Source organism: Engraulis encrasicolus, chromosome 17 (assembly GCF_034702125.1).
Source record: "Engraulis encrasicolus isolate BLACKSEA-1 chromosome 17, IST_EnEncr_1.0, whole genome shotgun sequence".
NCBI classification, from domain to species: domain Eukaryota; kingdom Metazoa; phylum Chordata; class Actinopteri; order Clupeiformes; family Engraulidae; genus Engraulis; species Engraulis encrasicolus.
Genome location: NC_085873.1, coordinates 17,016,582 through 17,041,272, shown reverse-complemented (window position 1 = coordinate 17,041,272; position 24,691 = coordinate 17,016,582). Strand labels below are relative to the sequence as shown.

At 42.4% G+C, this 24,691-nt stretch overlaps 1 protein-coding gene across 4 annotated transcripts in view; it reads right to left on the bottom strand.

Moving 5' to 3' along the window:
- exoc6 (exocyst complex component 6) overlaps positions 1–12,325 on the bottom strand; it is a 107,041-nt gene extending 94,716 nt beyond the window's left edge. For 2 of the 4 annotated variants that reach the window (XM_063221902.1, XM_063221904.1), the window contains exon 1: positions 12,209–12,325. In XM_063221902.1, coding sequence (XP_063077972.1) covers positions 12,209–12,321 — 113 coding nt within the window. In that variant the 5' untranslated portion in view covers positions 12,322–12,325. Of the gene's footprint in view, positions 1–10,746; positions 10,855–12,208 lie in introns of those variants that run through there. The other 2 variants (XM_063221903.1, XM_063221905.1) reach the window with 1 other exon arrangement.
- Between the last annotated feature and the right edge of the window lie 12,366 nt (positions 12,326–24,691).

Genomic DNA, 24,691 nt, shown 5'->3' with positions numbered 1-24,691 from the left:
ACCTTTGAGGGCGTGCTTGAAGCCAGAACATACAGACAGGCTGGTGTTTCTGGACAGAAATCTGTCCATCTAAGTTTCATGCTATTGCCTTTACATAATTATTACAATTCATTGTATTTTGCTCATCCAATATATAATTCATTCTATAATTTTCAAAAAATCAGCAAAAAAACAATCGTGATTAATAATCGTGATTACGATTTTGACCAAAATAATCGTGATTATGATTTTTTTCCATAATCGTGCAGTCCTACTTAACGTCCAGACAACCGTCAGAGACGTGTGCTAGAGAGAGTTCGCCAGTGGGATGCTGGGATTGACATACGGTGCGGATGACAGACTTCACTATAGGCCATTTGCACTCTATGCTGGCAAAGCTCTTGTTATTAGTGGCCCTTTCCCAACACACCTTTGTCTTCACGAACAACATGGAGCATTTCAAATCAATGGATTAGGTTGGATTGTCTGTTCGAATCTTAACTGAAACGTAATGTGTTCAGTCCCCCCGAATTACAGCAATTTCTTCTTCACAGGGCACTGGCATAACTTGTCGTCCTCCAACCCCTTTGCTGCGGCGCCCATTCCCCCCCTGCCCTGACCCGTCTGTCCACTTTTTTTCCGTGAGTCTGCCCCCTCTACCTGGACCATCCCCATCTCTGCCTTGGCCCAGTGGCATCCTGTGCTCTGTCAGCAAAGCCACAACGCCTGGAAGTGGAGGCAAGGGGCAAGAGGAAGTCTGTGTGTGTGTGTGTGTGTGTGTGTGTGTGTGTGTGTGTGTGTGTGTGTGTGTGTGTGTGTGTGTGTGTGTGTGTGTGTGTGTGTGTGTGTGTGTGTGTGTGTGTGTGTGTGTGTGTGTGTGTGTGTGTGTGTGTGTGGCATTGAGGTTGTGTCGCATCTCTGGTGATTTAAAGGCTACTTCCTAGTTCCTGCCCACAGGGCTGCCCTGGCCTCTACCCAGACCTATGGGTGTGATTACACACTGCCGCTGGAAAGGGGGACAGCAAAAATGCCACGTTCATGGAAATCCTCTCTCACACATGCATACACGCACACGCCCACATGCACACACTTTAATCTGCACAGACATGCAGTGCTGTGCTGGTAACCTATAGGCCTACCAGCAAACACACAGACAAAAACAAATCTTGGTATGTGCATGCCCAGGCCAGAACCATGCTAACCCCGTCTGTATGGTGCTATGGGCACACAGACACACACACAGACACACACACAGACACACACACAGACACACACACAGACACACACAGAGACACACACACAGACACACACACAGACACACACAGAGACACACACAGAGACACACACACACAGACACACAGTCCTGTGCTATCAGCAGTCTAAAGCAGGATCTTCCTTCTTCCTGTTTTCTCTCTCTCGCTGTTCGGTGCACCAAAAGGTTGACTGTCTCTTCCTGTCCCCCGTAGCAGCTGGCAGCTGTGATAAATAGGAGAGCCAAGCAGCAGCCATCGAAAAGCACCACAGACAGAGAAAAAGCCATCGACTCACATCGCCTCTTCTCTCTCTCCGTCACTGCTATCCCACTCTCCCCTCTTCAACCAACTGATCTCCAAATATCTTTCTAATTGCGCACTCTTTTTCTCTTTCTCTTTTCCTACCTGCTCTTCAGCCATCAGGGGTGATAGTGAAAAAAAAATCCCGAGCCTGAAATTTTTTCCCCTGCTCTAACGACGACGACAAGATACTGCATAGTTATTCTACATGTAACGTAGGCCCATTTTGACACATTATTCAAACATTTAATAGCCCGTGTACAACCATTATTCAAGCCTGATAGTAGAAGAAAACCCTGAACCTGTAACACTTTCTGAGGTAAGAATAACCTAATGGCTAATTATTATCAATGTTTTTATTTTTGCAAACGCTGTCAAGCCTGAAATCAGGCATGGAGCCTGAATACTATCAGCCCTGCAGCCATCAGAGGAAGAGTCTTACTCTTGGCGTAAAAAAAAACCACACACACAAGGGGTAAATGAGAGCCTTCGTGGCGATTCCATATCGATTTCTTAGGCCAACGATTCTAATTTGACCTAATTAAGAATGCTCCACCATTTGATTCAATTCAATTCACAGCAATGGTTAATTTTTTTCACTTTACAAGCTAGGCTGATCTGTGAAAGGTAAATTAACAAAAGCTGAAATAGCTGAATGCATTTTACTTGAGGAATATCTTGAGGAGCAAAAAATGGCTCACAAAATGAGTGTAATAATAACAAAAATCAATTCATTGATTAAGCTTAATAATGAATTGATTCTCTTGTGGACGAATCGCTTAATCGAATCACCGGCAGTAGGATCGATGCATCGATTCAAATCGATTATTATTTACACCACTAACTCACACCAAACAAGTTCAATACACGTCACCTCTCCCCTCTCACTCCTTTTAGTGCAGCAAATACCTCAAACAATCTTTCACTTGGTGATGCAAGCATCAAATTTGGTTCAGAGGTGCTTCAGACCCTACCCTTTTAGAAAAGGTCGCTATCCAGGAGAAAAAACAAAATGGCGGCCATTTTCCAAGATGGCCGCCAATTGAACTGCTTTTAAATGGCTTTTATGTATATTTTGATTGACTGATCATATTTTGAATGACTATGTATGGAAATATATTATGTTGAGCATGGAAAATTCAATGATACACTCAAAAAAAAATGACAATTATAGTATTTTCATAATTACATGTAAATAAACTAACACTCACTGAATGATTCTAAATATTACAAAAAACAGAAATAGGACTATAATGATTACATGTTTGTTGTTTGGGTAGGAAAACTCTCTGATGCACGTGTTGGATTAGTTTTTTTTAGTCCTCACATTTGCAGGAACATAACTGTGTACAGTTGAGGCTAAAGCAATAGCATTTGCATCTTCCTCGGCAGTCAGTCTTGCATCCACATTTTGTCAGTTGCTGGCAACTCTCCGCAATTGTAGGAAGCTTTGACCAGAGAACTTTCCAGGCCTCACCATCTTTTTGCCACCCCCAGTTGGTAGGGCTTTCAATTTGCATTTTGCACACAGTATCCCGGCCCCATATACAGGCAGTTTGGCAGCGGACCGTTTAACATGATGGACAAGGGATGCACTTGTCGGTAGAATGGCATCATAGGATCTTTGTTTCCGAGCAAACAAGTCCAGTCTTAACCTCATCAACCTTGTCTGTTGTGCTGTTCTTGTCATAAATATTGATGACAAACCTCTCAAGAAGGTTCAGGTCAGTATCTTCAATTACTTCTGGGTATGAACTGATTTACAACTATAGTTGGCAGCTAGTTTTCCAGTACAGTCATTAAGTAACAGGCATGAAGCAGCAGCAACATGTGTGTGCATGTTTGTGTGTGCTTTTGAGTTAGTTCAGTGCTGTGTGTGTGTGTGTGTGTGTGTGTGTGTGTGTGTGTGTGTGTGTGTGTGTGTGTGTGTGTGTGTGTGTGTGTGTGTGTGTGTGTGTGTGTGTGTGTGTGTGTGTGTGTGTGTGTGTGTCTTGAGTTAGGGCAAGTAGAATGTGCAGTCACAATTCAGTGTTGAGGGGGGGCTATCAGTGATAGGAGGGCGGGTTAAGAGTTCAGCATCCTGATTGCTTGGTGTATGAAGGTCTTTGCCAGCCTGGTGGTATGGGAGCGGAGGCACCTGTACCTCTTTCCAGAGGGCAGAAGACTGAACAGTTTGTGTGCAGGGTGACTTATGTCCTTGGTGATCATCAGTGCTTTTCGGGTGGGGCGGGTGGTGTAAATGTCCTGCAGGGAGGGAGTGGCGCTCCAATGATCTTCTATGCTGTGTTCACAATGCGCTGGAGTGTCTTCCTGTTTTGCTCTGTGCATCCTCCTCCACACTGTGTCACACAGCTGATCAGGATGCTCTTGATGGTTCCTCTGTAGAATGCTGTCATGATGGAGGGTGTAGCACTTGCCTTCTTCAGTTTGCACAAAAAGTAGAGGCGCTGTTGGGCCTTCTTCGCCAGTGATGATGTGTTTGTGGTCCAAGAGAGGTCGTCGCTGATGTGCACTCCAAGGAATTTTGTGCTGCTCACTCACTCCACAACATCATTGTCGATGGTCAGTGGTAGCAGTTGTTTTTGGCCCCTCTGAAAGTTGACAACAATCTTCTTGGTCTTGTTGACATTCAGCAGGAGGTTGTTGTCCTTGCACCATCTGGCCAGCAAGTCTACTTCTTCTCTGTAGTGAGTCTCGTCACCCTTAGTGATGAGGCCCACCAGTGTTGTATCGTACGCAAACTTCATCAGATGGTTAGTGCTGTGGGTCGTTGTGCAGTCATGTGTCAGCAGCGTGAACAGCAGGGGGCTGAGCACACAACCTTGCGGGGCCCCCGTGCTCAGGGTCAGGGTAATTGAGGTATTGTTCCCGACACGTACTGCAGCTCAATGGATTTTTAGCAGACATCTTGTGTAATACGGTTAAAGGCAGAGGGTCTATCCTTTTACCACCCAACCGTTCAAATTATCAAAGCACATTGAGATATGGGACACAACAAGGTTAAGTCATCTTCTGCCCTAGCCGGGCTCCGGCCTACTGGTGACGCAACGCCTTCGGCTCAGCGACACACAGTAGGGCCAGGAGCTTGCTCTTTCCCGCTACAGCGGGATCTCCACCCACTTTGTCTGGAACCAATCAACTGTGCATTTCCAACCGTCCTGGGTAGAGATGTGCTCAAGGCAGTGACATGGTTTAAGCAGAGACTTTCTATTGGGCTAAGAAATGTTTGGTTTAAACTTCGGCACAGCCCTCAACCAGTAGCAAGCCGAGGGAGGCGGGTTAACCAGGCCATGGAAACAAAGTTCGTCCTGTACGGAAACGCTAATCGTTATAGTCCTGGTCAGACCAGAATAGCGGTACGTGATCTGAAGTCTATGAAAATCAGGCAACTTCTGCCTTACACCCAGCCCGATCGTTCATCCAGTGTCATTTAAGTCCCGTGCAATCTGTACACTATCCGGGTAACTGAAGCCCCGTTACCCTTGGCTCGGCTCTCCCGCGCTGGCACATCCTGTCAATTCAGGTGCGGCTATCTAACTAAATTTCTAACTACACTAACTACATTTCTAATTAAGCAATATACATGGTATTATTGGATAGCATATGGGAGACTATAAATACTAACAACTAAAGTGAGTATACTGAAGAGTTAGTAAACTACAACTACAGCTATTGTACCACAAGCCGACACTGAACCCCATGCTGAGTCTCACAGCAGTGATGTCACCAGTGTGCCCTGGTTGTGCTATAACATCACTCTAATACAGAATGTAAACAAAATTGTTTTTATGACATTGTATTCCAACAGTGATGGCAAGGTTAGTATGCATTATTGAATACCTGCTATCGGACAGCTGTATGTCATAAATGTGCATTTTCAGTTATGTAAGGGCTGCCATTTTGAAAAGTGGTGGCCATTTTGTGATGAAATAATGATACTATGAATTTGTCCTGGTCAGAATGCATACATTTTAATATTTCCATCACTCAGATATCTTGATTACTTGGCATTTTAAGACGAAAACAGCTTTTTTCACCTTTAATGAGGCGGCCATCTTGAAAAATGGCCGCCATCTTGTTTTTTCGCCTGGATAGCGACCTTTTCTGGGAGAGTAGGCCCTGGAGCACCTGTGTACCTGATTTGGTGCTTGCATCACCAAGTGAAAGATTCTTATGGAATATTGACTTAACAAGCCTCACTATTTATTCCCCTCTGCGCTCACCTCTTACCATCCTCCTTCAAAAGCCTCTCTAAATATCATCTTTAATTTCATAATATCATCCATTGCAAAATACCACAAGACAACTACCAAAGAGCCGGCCACCTCTCCTCCATCACTCCTATATTCCCCTCTGCTCTCATCTATTCTTCTTCTTCTTCCAACTGATCTCCAAATATCTTTCAATTGTGCAGTCTCTTTCTCTTTTCCACTCTCCTCTTGGGCCAAAGAGAGCCTTGGCCATTGCAAAACTCCACACACACCAACCCGACAGTGTCTCTCTCCTCTCTCCCTGCCGTCTTCTCATTCCAACATCTCTTTAAATCCCTTGTTCTATACGCCACAATCCCTTTCACGCTCTTTTCCTCTCTCCTCTCATCATCGAATGGAAAGGCAAAAACAATACTTTCCGGGTGCATGATTTCTTTTCAACCGGTTGTAATCTCAGGCTGTTTGAAGACCCAGTAAAGGAAAAAAACAAACACAGTCCAAGTTCCTTGTAAAAATGAAAGAGTTGTTCCAGTTCTCTTTTACTATACTCTTTGTCTGTCTTTTGCCCATTAATGGCAGTTCCCACAACATGTTCAAAATAGGCTTTTAACATGGTGCGTGCGCAGTGATGATGCTTTGAAAACGTAGGCCCCCCATTTCTAAAAGCACACCCTCTGACCAGCTGCATTCATCTAAATTGCGTCGATACACCTTAATGTCATTACGTCAGCTTAGCACTCACTCTTAGCACTCACATCTCCAATCTGTGTGTAGTTCGACAGTCTGATATGAGAGAATGCAGTTGGTGGAGAAATACATTGCCTCTTTCTTTCCCTCCTGTGATGAGTTATGGTTAGCATCAATCTATGTGAGTCATGCACGCTGCTACAGCAAGGAGGAGACACACAGGTATAGGGCTGACTAAGTGCTCTTGTAAACATCCTCACCACCATAGAGGATCTCTGGGCTCCTGGAGTAAAGCCCTGCGATGTGTTCCTGATAGGCGTGAGCAGAGCCATGGAATTCAGAGTTGTGACAACAACCGTGGTGGTACAGGACGTCGGTTGGTGACATCATTCATGCAGATTCAAATAATTCTGGGCAGCGGGCTTGCTTTTTACTAGAGACTAACAGAGACAACTACATAACAAGCAAAGAAAGATGAAATAAAAATGAATTACATGTACCTGTACTGCAATTTCTGTGTTCGACACTCACTTCCTGGAACTATTGAGAATTGAGAATCTATGTCAATGGCAATCTGTGTGTTAAAGGCTCCATGATCCACCATCTTTGTTTAAAAATGGAACACGGAGGTCAATGGGGTTATCCTAACTCTTACTTCCATAACTATGAGTGTGAGTAGAGTATATTTCCTAACAAGATGCTGGGCCACAATTTCATGGTATGTATTGTCAGAATGAAAACAGTCATTAGATGAGCGAATTGTAATGGCTAGTAATAGTATGTCCAATTACTGTAGTGATCCTTTAAACGACATGTATTGTCATTACAAGGCTCCATATGCCATTTATAGTGAAGTCAGAGGATGCCTGTGTACCATTCAGATGTTAGCCATTAGGCTAATTAATCCTCTCCCTAATCATATAACTCATTGGAAGACAAGGAAGTAAAAGCCATCTAATGCGCATTTCCAAACACCCATTGGCCTTCATGATACATTCAAATTACGACCCAAGCGAAGTTCCTGTTATCAATATTGCTGCAGTGAGTAGGGGTGTGTTCAAAATATTGGTATCGGGATACATCGCCTCGGGCCTCTTCACGATACACAGAGGCGTCAGTATTGATATTTGTGTTTGTTTGCAACACACAATTAGTTTATCAAGTTGCTGAAACTGCATCTGACAGTTGTTCCTTGCTACACAACAGCTACCAACAGCTTTGTGAAGGCCGTGTTGTACATAGGCTACACTACAGTGTAACTTTTTCTCTACAGAAAAACAAAAAAGAAACATTTGATTATGTATGTTTCCTTAAAAATGTAAAAAAGAATAAAAACAAAAAAGCCTAAAATATTGGGATATATATCTCCATGAAGACCATGTCTCTTAGAATTCAAAGTGGAAAAGCACCACTAAGCTTAACAGCTCGACTACGACCTAAAGCCCTCATTGCAATGATGATCGCCACACAGCCAGCATCCATCCACCCTGCACTGCTCTTAGTAGCCCATATCACATTTGTTAACGTCCATTATACTTTATATACTAAAAGCGTTCTTCCCCCTGCATAAGTGTCTGCTGTCTCAACACACCCTGCTGACCCCTTGGGTTCCATTAAAAAAAAAACCCACCAGAATACTAATGGCACCATTAAGCTTAAATAATAGAGGAAGTCACACTGCAAGATACAATCATTTTCATTTCATGACAACAATGATGAAATTAGCCTGAATCACAGAGGCTTCTTTAAAAATAGAAACATCAGATAGTTTAGATGACAGTCAAGTCAACCCTAATGAGAGAATAGCAGAACCAGACGAGATCTATAGTATTATCGGTGAGCGTAGAAGTGTCCAATATCTAATGGAAGATGCTGGATATTATCTTCAGGAGCAGACCTTAATGCAATATTATGCAGTCACAGCATGACCTAGTCATGTAGGCCTACTGACTCCAAACAGTGTCTACCATGTCCGAGCTTGCTTTGAATACAATTTGCCAGGTAGGTGGACTCTCGGCCACCTGGGTAATGGCTGACAAGAGCCAGGGAACAGGGCATAATAATTTCCTTGACCTTGGATTTGAATAAAAAGACAGAATGTTTGAATGTTCGCTCACAGGCATGCGCACGCACACACACACACACACACACACACACACGCACACACGCACACTTCCTCCCTTGCAAGTGATCCGAGAACAACAGAGCTGAAACCTGTCAAACAAGAATTTATATTGAGTCACACAAATGCTGTGGCAAATACCATGCCTGGCTGTGAGAGATAAGCTTCGAGTGAGATCTGAAAGCGTAGCCAGAGGGCTCATCTTTACGCAGTGGAATGCTTTCAAGATTCCATCACCCGCAGGAACGGAACTTGCTGTATGGAGAAACTGGCTATAATAAATTAACTTTTTTCCATCATTAGCCAATTGGTATTAAATCTCACTTAGCACACTATGCATTCTCAACCAGTCAAAATGGCTTGCAAGTTTTGTTTTTCTATCAGCTAAACTGACTTTTCACTAGCATTTGGTCGGTTGGCTGGTATCAATTCAGAACCCTGCTGGTGATGATGGAGTCGGTCAACAAGCATTTGACACTCTCCGAGGGGAAGGTTTGATTTGGCCTGGTTTGCATTGGAGAGGCCAATGCTGTCCACCCATTTTCCCCAAAACTATTAAAACATGGCATTATGCACAAAGGTTCTATGCAATCATATTACCAAGGATAAAAAACACAATAGTGTAGGCCTACAGATAGAAGTTTACAATGATATGTTTAACAAACAGGCAGCATGTCAAAATGAAATCACCACACCAGAGGACAATCACATCAGTTTGCAGGTTAATGAATCACATTGTTCACATAATTCTTGGTCAAAGACACAACAGGTGAGTGTAACCGGCCTCCATTAGGGACCTGGTTTGTGTTTTGGCAATGCCTTCTCTCAGCAAATCCTCAGTTATATCAAGGCTTAGGTTTAACATCTTTAAGACATAAGTCTCCAACAGGTCAGAAACAACACTGACTAACCACCTGAACCGTTGTGTAGCTCTAGAGCTGCACGTACGAGACCCAGCAGTCAATCTCAGGCCGCTACACATGCTAGATAACCGGATGATGTGATGGCAAGAAGCCCACTATGTCCCAGAGAGCTGACAAATGATTATGTTTAATCTACGCATGGAAGTGGTGTGGGTGGATTTAGCAGACGTTTGTTCCCAAAGCTAAGCACGTTATCCTTTTAATTTCTGCTTTGCTAAAAAACAGCAGCTTGTCATGTAGCATGACAACACTGCACTGCTTGTCACAGCGCACAGGGTAGGGACACAGTTTGAATTTTCGAAGCCTGTGTATATCCAAGGCTAATTTATACACTATAATGTTCACACACCAATTTAAGCAACAGCAGTCACATGTCTGTCATGCCAAAAATATCAACAGATTGTGTAGCAGAGCAGTCCAAACAAACAGCTCAACAACAACCTTGACAGGCAGTCAGGTGCCTCGGCTAGCTTGACAGCTAACTGGCAACGAGCGTCAGCCACACCCACTAATTTCGAGAAATTAATTTGAAATGGGCCATTTCATCCCCCGTGTGTCAACTTCACAAAAACCATAAACAGACTTTTCTCCATTTTTGATGGAAAGTAACAGCGTAGCTCAGACAGGTATCATACAAGTCCTGGCTAACATAAACGTTAGCTGATGGATAATCAACAATCACCCACAGCAAGGATAACATCGGCCAGTTTCCCATGACGGGCCCTAGGTAGGCTACATCCTGCTACAGACAGAGTGATATGTTGGATACCCATTTAACAGTGTGTGGCAAAACTTAGGCGTCACAAGGTCTAAGTAAGAAAATAGTCTGCTAAAAGCTGTTGGTGTTAACTGTCTTGATTCCAAAAATGACGCATCACATCACTGCTATCCGCTAGTTGCCTGGCTAGTACAGCGACAGTAAACAGTGGACCATTGCTGGGTCTTCCTCCTAGGGACCATTTATAATTTACAGTCCTGGATTGTTCACAGAAGGAGGGGGGCCTACATTTGAGTAACAACATAAGCCCATACTTGGAGGCATCACTATGCATACGGGTAACAATGTGCGACTGATATCGCACAATGAATCAATCTCGCTGTTTGCTTACAGTAGCACCTTCCTGCTTCCAATTCACCAGTTACCGTTAGCCAGTTAGCTGATGTTAGCTGATTAACAAAGGCCCGAATTCACATATCTTGTTTTGTCATAAACGTTTACAAACGCAAGTGGAAAAACCACCAACAGTTCCTCACAACGGGCATTTCCTTACCGAAGTGTTGGGCCAACACAGGCTGTGTCAGTGCTCTCGATTTCCTGCAGGATACGTTCATGCTCCGTAATACTCTCCAAGGTTTCATTCTCCGCCATGTTGGTTGTATTCATCACAGTGGAGATTCGGTGACAATGCGGACAGAAAGGCTAGTACTGCATTTGGCCACCAGGAGGCGACAGAACGCTAATAGGCTACAGAGCCTCCTCTCATTCACACCAGTCAGACACCCAGACCATTTAGCTTAAATACCAAGTCAAAGCCAGTGAATCCTGCTTATACGTTAAACATGGTTAAAAAACAACTAGGCTAAATTCAGCAATTTATTTGTTGATTAGAAGTGCTACTTGTTGGCCTGGTTTTCTTCCTTAGTGCGTGATTCTTCATGTCATGCTCTATCCTTTATGTTGGCCCGACCCCATTACATTAGGCCACCAGTAGGCCTATAAATCAAGTCAAGTCAAGTCAAGTAATAAATAACCCTAACCCTAAGACATCATTGGGCCTATTGCATGACTCTCAGAATGCCTGCCTGTGATACCAGCCTATGAATTAGAAAAAAATATATTAAAAATATGATCGTTGATTAAATTAGTCCTTCAAATAAATCAGTCTCTTTGGTAAAAGTTTCAACTACTACCAATAAAAACTCATGAGATTGATGGTTGGAAAGTCATGAGGTTGAGGGGGGGAAATCCTAGTTACCTAGTAGGCTATACCCTACATCAGGGCTATTCAATTGAAGGCCCGAGGGCCACATGCGGCCCAGATGCAGTCCACATGCGGCCCAGACATGGCCCCCAACTGAAGCAGTGTACATTTCAGTTTTGTTACTGCAGTACTACACATTATTTGCTTGTGAATCTTCTGCTTGTCTTATACATTCACATTCAATGTGGTTAAGTTGTAGGTTAGAGGAACATGTTTAAAAAAATTTGTTTGTGGACTACTGATTTTAAGTGTCATTTCAGTGGTCGTGATGTCTGAAAATGTGTGGCCCGACTGCAGTTCTTGGTTTCGAAATGTGGCCCAGATGAAATTCTAATTGAATAGCCCTGCCCTACATGCTGTCATTCAACTTGGTGGCTTTGTGATATCACAGTGACAATTCAATTCTGCTCACATAGGGTGTGAGTGACTGTGACCCGTTTTGGATTTGCTTCAAGTCTCTATACGTAGGCCTTCAACTGGTCCCCTGTATTGACCTTAACAGTAAAATGCACAGACTGTTGAATTCACAAGGCAATGCAATGCACTTCAATTAGTTTAGTAGGCTATATTAGTTATTTAGTATATATGTATTTAGTAAATATTTTAGTATACATATTACTATTTATTTGAAAATCTGCATTATGGAGTATGTTGGTTGTTTTCACAAAGCAATTGTCAAGTCCTGCATCAGGGAAATATTACAAAGGACGAGGAATAAGTGAGTGCCAATAAGCCTCAAAATGCAGCCTACCTCAGTGTGGTCCCCAAAGGCAAGTCCACAGACTCCAACTCAGCCAGCACATTTCCATAGATCTTCTCCTCACGGTCATCCTCCTCGGGGGGGTCTGGTGGTAACGCTTTCATAGCCTTGTTCTCCATATCTCAGGCTTTCTCTGTAGCCTATGTGGGACTGAATCTGAGTGGCTGAGGAATGGAGAGTGTAGTGTAGTGGCGCTCATGTAACTACTATGTCAGCAGAAAAAAGTGACATCCAGGAGGGAAACGACATGGCAACCTTGTGATCCAGGGGAACTTTGAGTCCAACAAAACATACCGCTAATGGCACCCTTTTTTCGTTAAACATTGTCATGTCGTTAAAGTCGACCCCATGAGAGACTGCAGGACCTAAATGAAAATGAAATTGAAATCTCTGCTCAAAATGGAATTCCAGGTTTACCCGTGTAAAATCAAACAGGGGTTGTAACAATTGGCTGATTGTCAGCTATTTACCAAGTGCCCTACAAAGGTAAAAGGAAAGTAATTATGCTGATCTTTACCATCGCATTATCACATTCACAATATTGACTATCTTCTGACTTCATCAGCTGTGGACATACCTCTTATGAGGTCATTTATTGGCATTTTAATTCGACATAGGCCTAATAGTGTAATTCTGAAAATGACAATTAACAGAACTAATGAAAAACATGGTTCAAACGGATAAGGCGCAGTACTGCTATACCAAGGACCCGTGTTCCATTCTAGCCCGAGGTCAATTCATTTCCTGTCACACTCTCAAACTGTCCTGTCTGAATAAAGGCTTAAACGCCCAAAATATTTTAAAGGTGCACTGTGTAATATTTTTCATAGTTTAGTTTCAGAATTCATGCTGCCCATTCACAAATACCTTTTTCACAAATACCCACCACCATCCAATTCATTAAGTATTCATTTAATATGACTAAAATGGCACTTTTCATACAGGGGGGATCCTCTTTATGTCATCCATTTTGATTTTTGAGAAATAGACATTTTTCGCAGCAAAACTTCCTGTACTTTGGTCATACTAGTAAATATTAGTTTATTACTTGGTAAATAATCATTCAGACGCATGAATTTTATGCAGGAAATCGGTCATAACTTTCTGGGGCTGTTGAGGGTCATATGGATGTACTGTATGGTCAAGCAAAGCCTAATGCTGTAACTTCGTAGGCCTACTGTTTGAATTTTGAGAGAAAACCATCAAGCGGACGCTACAGAACCCATACGTTTGGCACCCATAACCCATTACGTTGGCCTTATCCCTATATAATCTTAGAATCTCTGATATAGCCCTAGTGTCTGGTGCTATTGAAGTTGAAAGGGTTTGGTAATAGCATTACATCAAAAGTGTACAGTGAGCTGTAAAAATCTGCAAGTGGGCTGTCAAATATCCTGTGGTGACTGCATGTTGAATGCTGTTCCCTCGAGTGAATTGCTCTTTTTTATTTGTGAATTTCATTACTTCCTGTTAATTCTTTCGCAAGTTGCTATGGCCAGTTAGACCATCTTTCCTCCCTTTAATCATGCGGTCACTGTGTGACCGCTGTTCACCAACAGAGGGCACTCTTACCATTTGCAACTGCAATGCAATTTGTAAAGAGTGCCTTCTTCAACTCCCTTCGTTCTTCAAACTTAACCAGGATGAGAAGTGTCGATACAATATAAAAAGGAGACTCTCATTAGAGAAAATATGGTGAAGATGAATAGGTTGAACTCCTTCATGGGTCTCTATAATACTTGATATTGATGTTGATGCTGAATTAAGCATTTGTTGATGCAGCTGTTGATAATAAACAACACATAGGCCAACTACACAAAAATATTACACACTGGACTGTAAAAAGAAACCACAAGGGTTTTTTTTTTTTATAATGATCTTTCCAAAAAATCTTTTTCAAAATTACTTTGCTGCCCTTGATGGCTAAACACATAAGTGTGTGGAGAAGAGCATGACGCATCTCTGTATTTCTTAATGTTAGACTTAACTATTTAAAACCTCTAGGGCAACCAAAGTCAAAATCTGCTTGCTGCTTCGTAAGTATTCATGTTATATGCTTTAAATACGGACCTAAATAGGACCTTCAGATTTTGGAGCCTAGTGATCACAATTAATGTACAGTTGGATGAATGGGTGCAAACTATTAGATAGTGAGCGTGTTGTAAATAGAGTATGCCACATAGTGCTGAGAATAGGAGCCAATTGTCTGATCTTCATCCTTGATCAAGTACAATTTGTGGAGGTCATGTTCACACTGGATTTCCTGCATACTCACTTCCCTGTCACATCAAAGATCTCCAGATTGGGCCTCAGATTGAGATCACAAAAGCCTTTTAAGCCCCTGGAGGATTATGACAAATACATCCACTCAAAGACCGGTGTTTATATGGCTGAAAGAGAGAGTGAGTGAAGGAGGGAAAAAAGACAGCCAGGAAAAAAAAGAGTTTTAGACAGACGATGTATACAGGCTTGTGCAGATGTGCTTGCTTCCTCTGTCTGTGAAGCAGAACGGAGAGGAAAAGACAGAGTGTGTGTGTGTGTGTGTGTGTGTGTGTGTGTGTGTGTGTGTGTGTGTGTGTGTGTGTGTGTGTGTGTGTGTGTGTGTGTGTGTGTGTGTGTGTGTGTGTGTGTGTGTGTGTGTGTGTGTGTGTGTGAATCAGGCTGACTCACTCAACCACAAGGATGTAGCTTTGCCAGGCAAGACCAAGTCACTAACTGAAATACACCATCGCCTGCACTCCCCCTCCCCTCCCCACACATAATGACCTATATTCATTGTTGGTCTATATGACTCGTCCACATCCTCCTTATTCACTAAATCACAGAGAGAGAGAGAGAGAGAGAGAGAGAGAGAGAGAGAGAGAGAGAGAGAGAGAGAGAGAGAGAGAGAGAGAGAGAGAGAGAGAGAGAGCAGGGTCCACGTTCTGAGCTTGAGTATATTCTCCGTTGCTGATGATCATGTAAGACAACTGAATGCAGCTTTGAGATTATCCTTTCAGAAAACAATGGTGCAATGAGGGGGGGGGGGGTGATACATGGTTATTGTTATACACTAAGTGTATACTGTACTTGTGCACTTTACCTTTTGACCTCAGTAGTGGAAACATCCCTTGTTATGTTGGGTGTTACACCTCAACTGCATTTATGCCACTTCTTGACACCTTTTGACAGGACTTCAAGGCTGTCATCAAAACATGATTTAGTCACCATATGAACATCTGCACCTCTTGGTGGAAGGCCAGAGAACAAGCACACACACACACTCCCGCTTTCTTGCTGAGTTTCTCCCCCCCCCCCCCCCCCCCCCCCCCCCCCCCCCCCCCCCCCCCCCCCCTCCCCCCCCCCCCTCTCTCTCTCTCTCTCTCTCATCCCAGCCTCACTGCAGTGCCAAACCAGGAGGGGCTGGATGTGTATAATTATCCATGAATCAGCCTATGAAAGTGAATCACCACCACAGAATGTTTCTGCCACGCACACATTCACCTGAGTTACCCTCATCATCTCTGTAGGTTCACTGCAATTCCCTAGGCCTATGTGTTGATGTTACTTTCTTAATTTTAGCCTCTTATTGTTAGGCCTATAGAAATTGATCTGAACATTGCCCTGAGTTTAACTGAACATAGATCTATAAAGCACATAATGTTTTCCCTCTTGATTTTTGACTTTTGAGATTAACAAGGACACTAATGTATGATTTTCATACTTTTGGAGTGTATGATAATGATGAAATAAACATGGTGGGTTTACCGTTTTAAATCAGTGACCCAGATCCTAAATCTCTTTTTTCACAACTCATAATATTTCTATATTAGGGGAAAGCATCCTACGTCCCAACCACCCTTAATGGAGGTCCGTATACTGGCCACATCTCCAATCCAACCATTATGAGTCAGCCTGCTCTCATTTCCCCAAAACCCACAGATGAAGATAAAAGCTAAACATGGCACAGCTCTGCAGCACAGAGCGGAGCGGAGTGGAGGGCAAACCCCAACATGCCCTCCATACCTCCTCCAAAGAGGACTGGTGACATGTCTATATGAGCTACCTGTCGAGATGAGCTACCAAACCATTAAGCCTATGCAGTATCGTCTTAACCCTATCCCCGGGTTGCAACTGCAGTGTGTTTACCGTTTCACTGATTCTTAATCTGTTTTTTTTTGCTATTCATAATGTTTCTACATTTGGGCAAGACATCCTCCTCCTTACAACTCTTAGAGGTCCATTGTAGTGACCACACCTTCAAAGCAACAATGATGTGTCAGCCTGCCTTCCTTTCATAAAACACACAAATTGAGTAAAAGTTAAACGTGGCACAGCACTGCAATGGAGGGCAAACCCCAACATGCTCTCCATATCTCCTCCAAAGTGGACGGGTGACATGTGTCAATAAGCTAGCTGAGCTACCAAGCCATTATATGCACTGCAGTAGCGCCTTAACCCTATAGACGATTCTGCAGTGCATTTTCAATACACATACCCATACACTCTGTGTTGCTTTGTTCATCTTTGCTCATTTGTTAACAGCCTATTGGTAGCTCATCTCGACAAAGCAGCCCATATCGACAGAACTCTGGCTCTGGGTCATCAGGAGGCTGGAGACAGGGAGTCTATTGTGGAGCATTCCTGGGAGGTGTCGGAGGTGTTAGTGTTGGCTGACTGCCAACACTGTCTAAAGAACAACTGGGAAAACATGGAGGAAATGTAAGACATGAATGCAGCAAGTCACTGATACCAAGGCTAAACAAGTCAACACATTGCCTTGGCAGATTTCAGATGCTCGTGTTTGAGCACCAAACAACAATATAGGCCTACAGTGTGTACACATTACTGCAGATTTGTAAGCATATCCTTTCATGGGACAACATGAAGACATTTCACTTGGACGCAATGAAAATGAATGTACGAAGAAAAGTGTGGCATGCTTACAGTCAAGCAGGGTAGTGGAACTGACATGGTTTGGGGCCACATGAATGCCGTCAACATTGGGAAGCTATCAAGCAGAACATGAGCTCTATGGAATTTTAACATTGGGGTGTACTCAGTTTTGTGGGTACATTTTGAGATATGGATGGCTGTATTTTTAATTATTTTGAGTGAACAATAAACTGAAGAGGTTATACAAGTTGAATGCTGCTACTATTCATTGTGCCCAAGTGAAATCTCTTCAATGCCTTCCCATGAAAAGATATACTTACAAATCTGCAGAAATCAACTTGTGAACATCCTCCAGTAACGTGTGAAGTACACATTTATGTTTGGATGGAAAAAGACAACTTGTGTTGTTGTAAATATTGTCAAAAGAATTGAGAAATCTCTGTCATTTGCCAGATTTATAAGTTTATTAAGAACAATGTGAGTCACATCAAGCACATCAATGCCTTTATTCTCTGGAAATATTGCAACATGAACCAACGCATTAACACACATCGGACAATGAGAAACACTTCCAGTGTCGTCAGACCACATTACATTATTCCAGCAATCCATATCCTTAGTTTGTTTGTCTGATGGGACCAATATAAACAAAATTTGCTTTAGGTCAATAAGCTGCTCAATAACTGAAAATGTGCATAACTTTGCTGGCACTTTGGGGCACATTGATAGAGACAGGAAGTTGAACATGTCTTTATTTTTTGACTAAAATTGGGAATGAAGGGAATTTGACAACTACAGTTTCAACTTCACGTGTTCAATTACATGTACAACATCCAAAATCCCAGAAACAGGACCATGGGACCAACAGCAAAAGCCTATCACTCTGGAGTTGAAAGTGTTCAAAGATCATGGATCAGGCTGAATTGCAGTGAGTCTGGCATGCATGTAGGCCTACCTCTCAAGCAATATATGTTTTTTGTAGGCCTACAGGGTTTAGCCCACATTATGCATTTGCCGCATCAAGTGTATGACTCTTAACCCATGTATAGGCCCCTACTACCATACCACCCTCGGAGTCAGGTAGCCTAAACCATACATGGAAATAGGTATCCTGCAGTTGTGAGTGTTTTTGATTCCAGTTTTGCACAAGGGGGCACTTCACCACAACTGATCCACAACCACATACATTCTTAGTCATGTATTGTGCTGAAGGCAATATTGCATTATTCGGGAACACTGATGTTAAGTTGGAACATCTTGGAAATCCTGGCATTGATGGTTTCATTTCATCTCGCCAATGATTTACGTGACACTCAACAAGCAAAGTCAAGTCAAATTAGACAAGAGGTAGAGGTGTACCAAGGTGACGCCAAGCTCCTCATGCCCTCAGGGTAAAGTGTTGCAGGGAATGTGGCACCGGCTATTCAAAAACAACGGTTGGTTTCATTTTTCAGAGTACATTCAAGTTTCTATGGTACAATCGGGATGCAATTTGTATAGGGAGGATATGGGGGGATTTAATGTACGGTAGGCTACCCAATGATCTTGCTTAAAAGTCTTAAAAATATTTAGAGGTGTATATAAAGTAGTACTCTCAGTGTATCTATTCTATCTCAGGTACAATGGAATAACTGGTGTAACTAAGATGAGTACTTCCTGTCGCTCTTCACTGTCCTATCTGAAATAAAGACGAAAAAACCCCAAAAAATAAATGTAAAAAATTGCTCAATATTCCACCTTCTATCTACAGGCACTATGGAACGCAAAGTTTTCAATTCACTTCCAGACACAAACCAAAATGGCCGCCATGTTTATCAATTAATCACGCAGCATGAGGCATTGTTGTTGTGTCAATGGGGGTATTGCTGCTTTCATTTCATGTGCACTCAAGAAATCTGTGCACCATTAAAATAACACTGTGTGTTGGAAAATCTTGGAAAACCCGATGGTTTGTGTCCCAAGGTTCCATTCTGACACAAGTTATGTGACACTCAACACAGAGTCAAAGACAAGTCAGTCAAGAGTTGGAGATTTATGAGGGTGACGTCAAGGCTTTTGCATGCTCTGGGCCAGACTGTAGTTCATGAAATCTGACATGATGTTGATTGATGATTGTTTTTCAAAATACTTTTTGTTTTTTACATAATGCTGGGATTTCCACTAATCCAGTTCCAAGAGTCAACTCTCTCGCTGAATTCAGCACTAATGTAGGCCTAGGCTACGTATTAGAGAGCTCCCTCTTCGTCATGTTCCTGTGTTTGGAGGAAGTGCTGAAGGATGACTGCCATATGCTCATCAAGCTACGTATTATCTGTAAAATTCTTGTCAACTCTGGACAATCGCAGAAGATAAGGTACTACACTACAGTAAAGAGTGATGAAATGACTTTTGAAGGCCATGTCCTGATGTGGTCCCTATATGTTGTCTCCATCAAAGGAAACTTTACCATTAATGAGTCCCCCTTGCCGTTTTTTATTTTTTATTTTTTAAATTTAGCCAAATGTATACCCTCATGATGCAGGGCAATGTAACAAAACATCACACGAATTAACACTTATTTGAGCCCTATCTCACGCCTTTCGTAAAGTCTTCACGAAAATAATAGAGTAATTTTCGTGGTGCATTCACGTTATTGCCCGCCTTTCGTAAAGTCTTCACGAAAATAATAGATTAATTTTCACACTGCCTATTCACTTGAATTGCCCCCTAGCGACCCACTAGTTTGATGCCCTTTCGGTAGCCTACCGTCACATGGTAATCAAACATTTCAAACAAGCAATTTAGGGTTAGGTTTAGGGTCAAGGTTAGGGTTAAGGTTAGGGTTAAGGTTAGGGTTAGGGTTAGGTTTAGGGTTAAGTAGGGTTAAGGTTAGGGTTAGGTTTAGGTTTAGGTTTAGGTTTAGGGGACATAAGGCGTAAGTACCGAAAGGGCGTCGAATTAGTGAGTCCCGAGTGTATCAGCAGTGTTCTGTCAGCACCCCCTCCCCGCCCCTGCAGACGTTTGGATAACCATAGCAGCAGTGGGGCAATTCGAGTGAATAGGCAGCGTGAAAAATTAATCTATTATTTTCGTGAATACTTCACGAAATGAGTGAGATACGGTTGCTTATTTCTTTCAATGTGTCTGGTCATCTTATAGTTCAGTTGGGGGAAAGAAAATCTGCCCTCCTGAACTAAACTATGAGTAATTATATGATATCTCTTGCCCACACCACCCTCAGTCTCTCTCTCTCTCTCTCTCTCTCTCTCTCTCTCTCTCTCTCTCTCTCTCTCTCTCTCTCTCTCTCTCTCTCTCTCTCTCTCTCAACCCTTAACATGAGGAGTTGTTCAAGTTCTGCACACTGGAATACTGCTCTGAGAATTCTGAGCAGTGATCTCATCTTTTAATCTGGAATGCAGAGAGAGCAAGGCTGACTCAACCTATCCCTTACATGCTCCAGTCAGACTGACTAACTGTCAGAGGACTTCCTGAAATTTACAGAGTGATGTATGACTTTGAGGTGGCTATAAGGATGAAGGCACACTGTAAAACACTGTAGCCACGTTTCTAAGTCAACTAAACTTGAGAAAGACTGGAGTTAAGTTAAGTTGAGTTAACTTACACACTTCAGGCAGCAGGGCTACTTACCTTTTGATGTATAACTGGTTTGCAATATTTTACCGTGCAGGGCAACCTTCAGATTCTATAGAAAAGCCACATTTGACTGACTGCATTCACAATAAGCCTGAAGACACCTTCTACTATAATCAAAGATTCAGAAAGCTTTATTGTTTAATGTCATATTATAAAATTGTCTTTTGATTGAAGCCTTGTGTGTGTGTCAGTGTGTGCGCACGTGTGTGTTTGTTGCCCAGTCCAGTCCACTTGAGGTGGTAGATGTTACATTCAGCTCTATGGAAGAGGCGCAGTGATGTCATAGATGTGGAAATCTTGAAATACGGGCAAGAAATGTCCTTGAGATGCCATCGAAACATTCCACTGACGAATGTACAGTCTATGTGTCTAGGAATCTCTGCCCCTAACACGTTTTTGGTGCAAATACGTTGACGTTTTATGCCTACCCTCATTTCATAGGATTGTGTGAGATGGAGACAGTAAACGAGTGTGTGAGAGAAATGGGAGAGGATCAGGAGATGATCCTCAGGCCAGAATTTGAACCTGGGTCCCCGACATAACAATATAGTGCCTTAGCCGTTTCAGCCATGGCTAAAATCGTATGATAACTTTTTAAAAAGATATTTATTTTGTCTTTTTTATTTTATTTATGATAGCACACTGAAGGCGGTGACAGAAAGCGAGTGGGGAGAGAGAGGTCCGGCAAAGGACCCGGGCTGGGAATCGAACCCGGGTCAACCGCATGGTACACGAGTGCCCTACCAGTTGGTCACGGCAGGGCCCGTATGATAATTTTTAAAGAAGTGAATGGATTTGCACCAATTATTGTGTGCCACCACGTAGAATAGGTACAGTACACGAGTCCAACGCCTTAGTTTGGCAAACGTTCAACAGAGCCAACTGTGTTTACCTGATCATTTTTGATGTGATGGACAGATATGCGCCAAATGCTGTATGGTAATATTCCACAACAGACCCAAGAGATAATTACATTTAGCAACTATGCCAACTCCAGCATATACTCTATATATTGATGTTTTTTAGTTGATGTATTGGTTATTGTGCATTATCCTAATCAAATAAACGAATGAATGAATATGGCAACATATTAGACAATAAAGCTTTTGAATCTTGAATGAATGAATGAATGAATGAATGAAAAATAAATAGGCTGGAGGTCAGCCGTTTTGAGATGCCTCCTTACAACAGGGTCGCAGGGACATCAAAAACGACACTTTTAATTGTCATATGTGCTTAGTTCAATGATGTGTCTATATGTTGTTTTTATTTGCTTCTGCATTATATGTGATAGTGTAAAGGGCATACAGTAGCTATATATGCATCTCTGAAGGTAGCTTATTTAGCCACATTGTTACAGTATATACAGTATGCACATTGTATTGCATGTAGACCTACAGTACAGTGACTGAGGAGGGCAGGGGAGATTTGGGGAATTAAAGGGTTTGCTTGAAGATTAAAATAAGGACATCAAAGCTTTCAATGGAAATTGCACTTTATATGTAAAATCAATAAACATATATTTAAAAAAAGAATAAACACTTTTCCAAGTTCCAGCCATTTCATTTTAAATTCTGCAATACTTGCAGAAATGGAATATTCTATTTAAATTCATACTTCAATACTTGCTGTGTACAGGTATATTCACCATGCATCAGACAGCGATTTAAAGCATTACCTCTATATCAAACTCAAATTCTCAGAGGGACAACATTAAAATCTGCAATGGAGGCCCAATCATATTTCTGTGACACACCAAATTTGATGTTCAAGTCATGCTATATACAGTGCCCTCCATAATTATTGGCACCCCTGGTTGAGATGTGTTAAAAGCCTTAAAATAAATTCAGTGTTTATTGCAGAAGAATACTGTCACACTGAAAATTGTAGGAAAATGTAGCCTTCAACTCAAATGAATTGTAAGAAAATAAAAAAATCCCTGACTAAAAAATAATTATTTTTCATTAAATCACCTGTTCCACAATTATTGGCACCCTTAACAATTCCCAGGAAATAAATATAATTGAAGCATTTCTGTCATTTCTACAGTAGTTTACAAAGTTTACCAGAGTATGTAGGAACATTTAATTAGTAATTCATCACTTCCTGTTTCCCTGGGGTATAAATATGACGTGACACCGAGGCCATTTCTCTTATCCACTCTTAAACATGGGAAAGACAAAGGAACACAGCATACAAGTGAGGCAGATGTGCGTCGACCTTCACAGGTCAGGCAGAGGCTACAAGAAGATTGCCACTCAACTGCAGCTGCCCATATCCACTGTGAGAGGAATAATTAAGAAGTTCAAAACAACTGGAACAGTGGTAAACAAGCCTGGACGAGGACCCAAGTTTATTTTGCCACCACGCACAGTGAGGAGGATGGTAAGAGAAATCAAAAGATCTCCAAAGCTCACTGTTACAGAATTACAACAAATGGTAGCATCCTGGGGTCACAAAGTCTCCAAATCAACCATCAGGCGCTGTCTACACGCCAACAAGCTGTTTGGGAGGCATGCACGGAGAAAACCTTTCCTCACTCACAATCATAAACGCAAGCGTCTGGAGTTCGCCAAGCGGTATTGGGGCTTCAACTGGGACCGTGTGCTTTGGTCAGATGAGACCAAGATTGAGCTTTTTGGCAACAAACACTCTAAGTGGGTCTGGCGTACCACGAAAGATGCGCATGCTGAAAAGCACCTCATACCCACTGTGAAGTATGGGGGTGGGTCAGTGATGCTGTGGGGCTGTTTCGCTTCCAAAGGCCCTGGGAACCTTGTTAGGGTGCATGGCATCATGAATGCTTTGAAATACCAGGACATTTTAAATCAAAATCTGTTGCCCTCTGCCCGAAAGCTGAAACTGGGTCGTCACTGGGTCTTTCAGCAAGACAATGACCCTAAACATATAGCCAAATCTACACAGAAATGGTTCACCAGACACAAAATCAAGCTCCTCCCATGGCCATCTCAGTCCCCTGACCTCAACCCCATTGAGAACCTGTGGGGTGAGCTGAAGAGGAGAGTACAGAGGAGAGGACCCAGGTCTCTGGATGATTTAGAGAGATTCTGCAAAGAGGAATGGCTGAAGATCCCTCTTTCTGTCTTTTCCCATCTTGTGAAACATTATAGGAGAAGATTAGGTGCTGTTTTGTTGGCAAAAGGGGGTTGTACAAAATATTAACACCAGGGGTGCTAATAATTGTGACACACATTATTTGATGTCAAATAATTATTTCTTTATGTGGGATTTTTTCCCCACTGAATAAATGCACTTGTATTGAAGGTTGGATTTTTCTCTTTTTTTCCATTAAGGTCCCATATTATTTAGAAAAATAAATAAATAATTGGAAGCTAAAAAACACATCTCAACCAGGGGTGCCAATAATTATGGAGGGCACTGTACTAGGCTTTTAATGGTGTATGTGGGCCATCTGAAATTATCCCCCGGGCAACATAAAATGACCCAGAGGGCGCCCAGAGTTTGTCATTCCTGTATTATGGGGTGAAGACATGGTGCTCGTATCAAATTCATGATATAACCCATGCACTGTACTGTAACATTCTTCAGGTTCATGAATGAACCTCTTTGTCAGCCTCGGGGGTCTGTCGGTAGAAACGCATGCCTGTGAGTTGACTGTTGTCAGCATGGCCAGTTTCGGGCATGCACAGCAGGTCTCGTTTCAAACCATGGCAGACCACTTGTGACAGAGTCAGAGGGGAAATGGGCTTTTTGTAAGCAACATGGAATGACCTCCCTCTCCCTCTCACTCCTTGTGCATGTTTCTGTTTCACTATGGTAGTCATGGTTTGTAAATGTTTGCTTAACTTTTCGGTCTGTTACTTGCTGTGACCTGAACATTGACTGTGGCCCGAAGGGGAGAGAGGCTCAATTCAAAAACCCAGCAATTAAAGGATAAAGAATAAAAGTAACAGCACGAAAGTGAGACACGTGAACAGGAATACA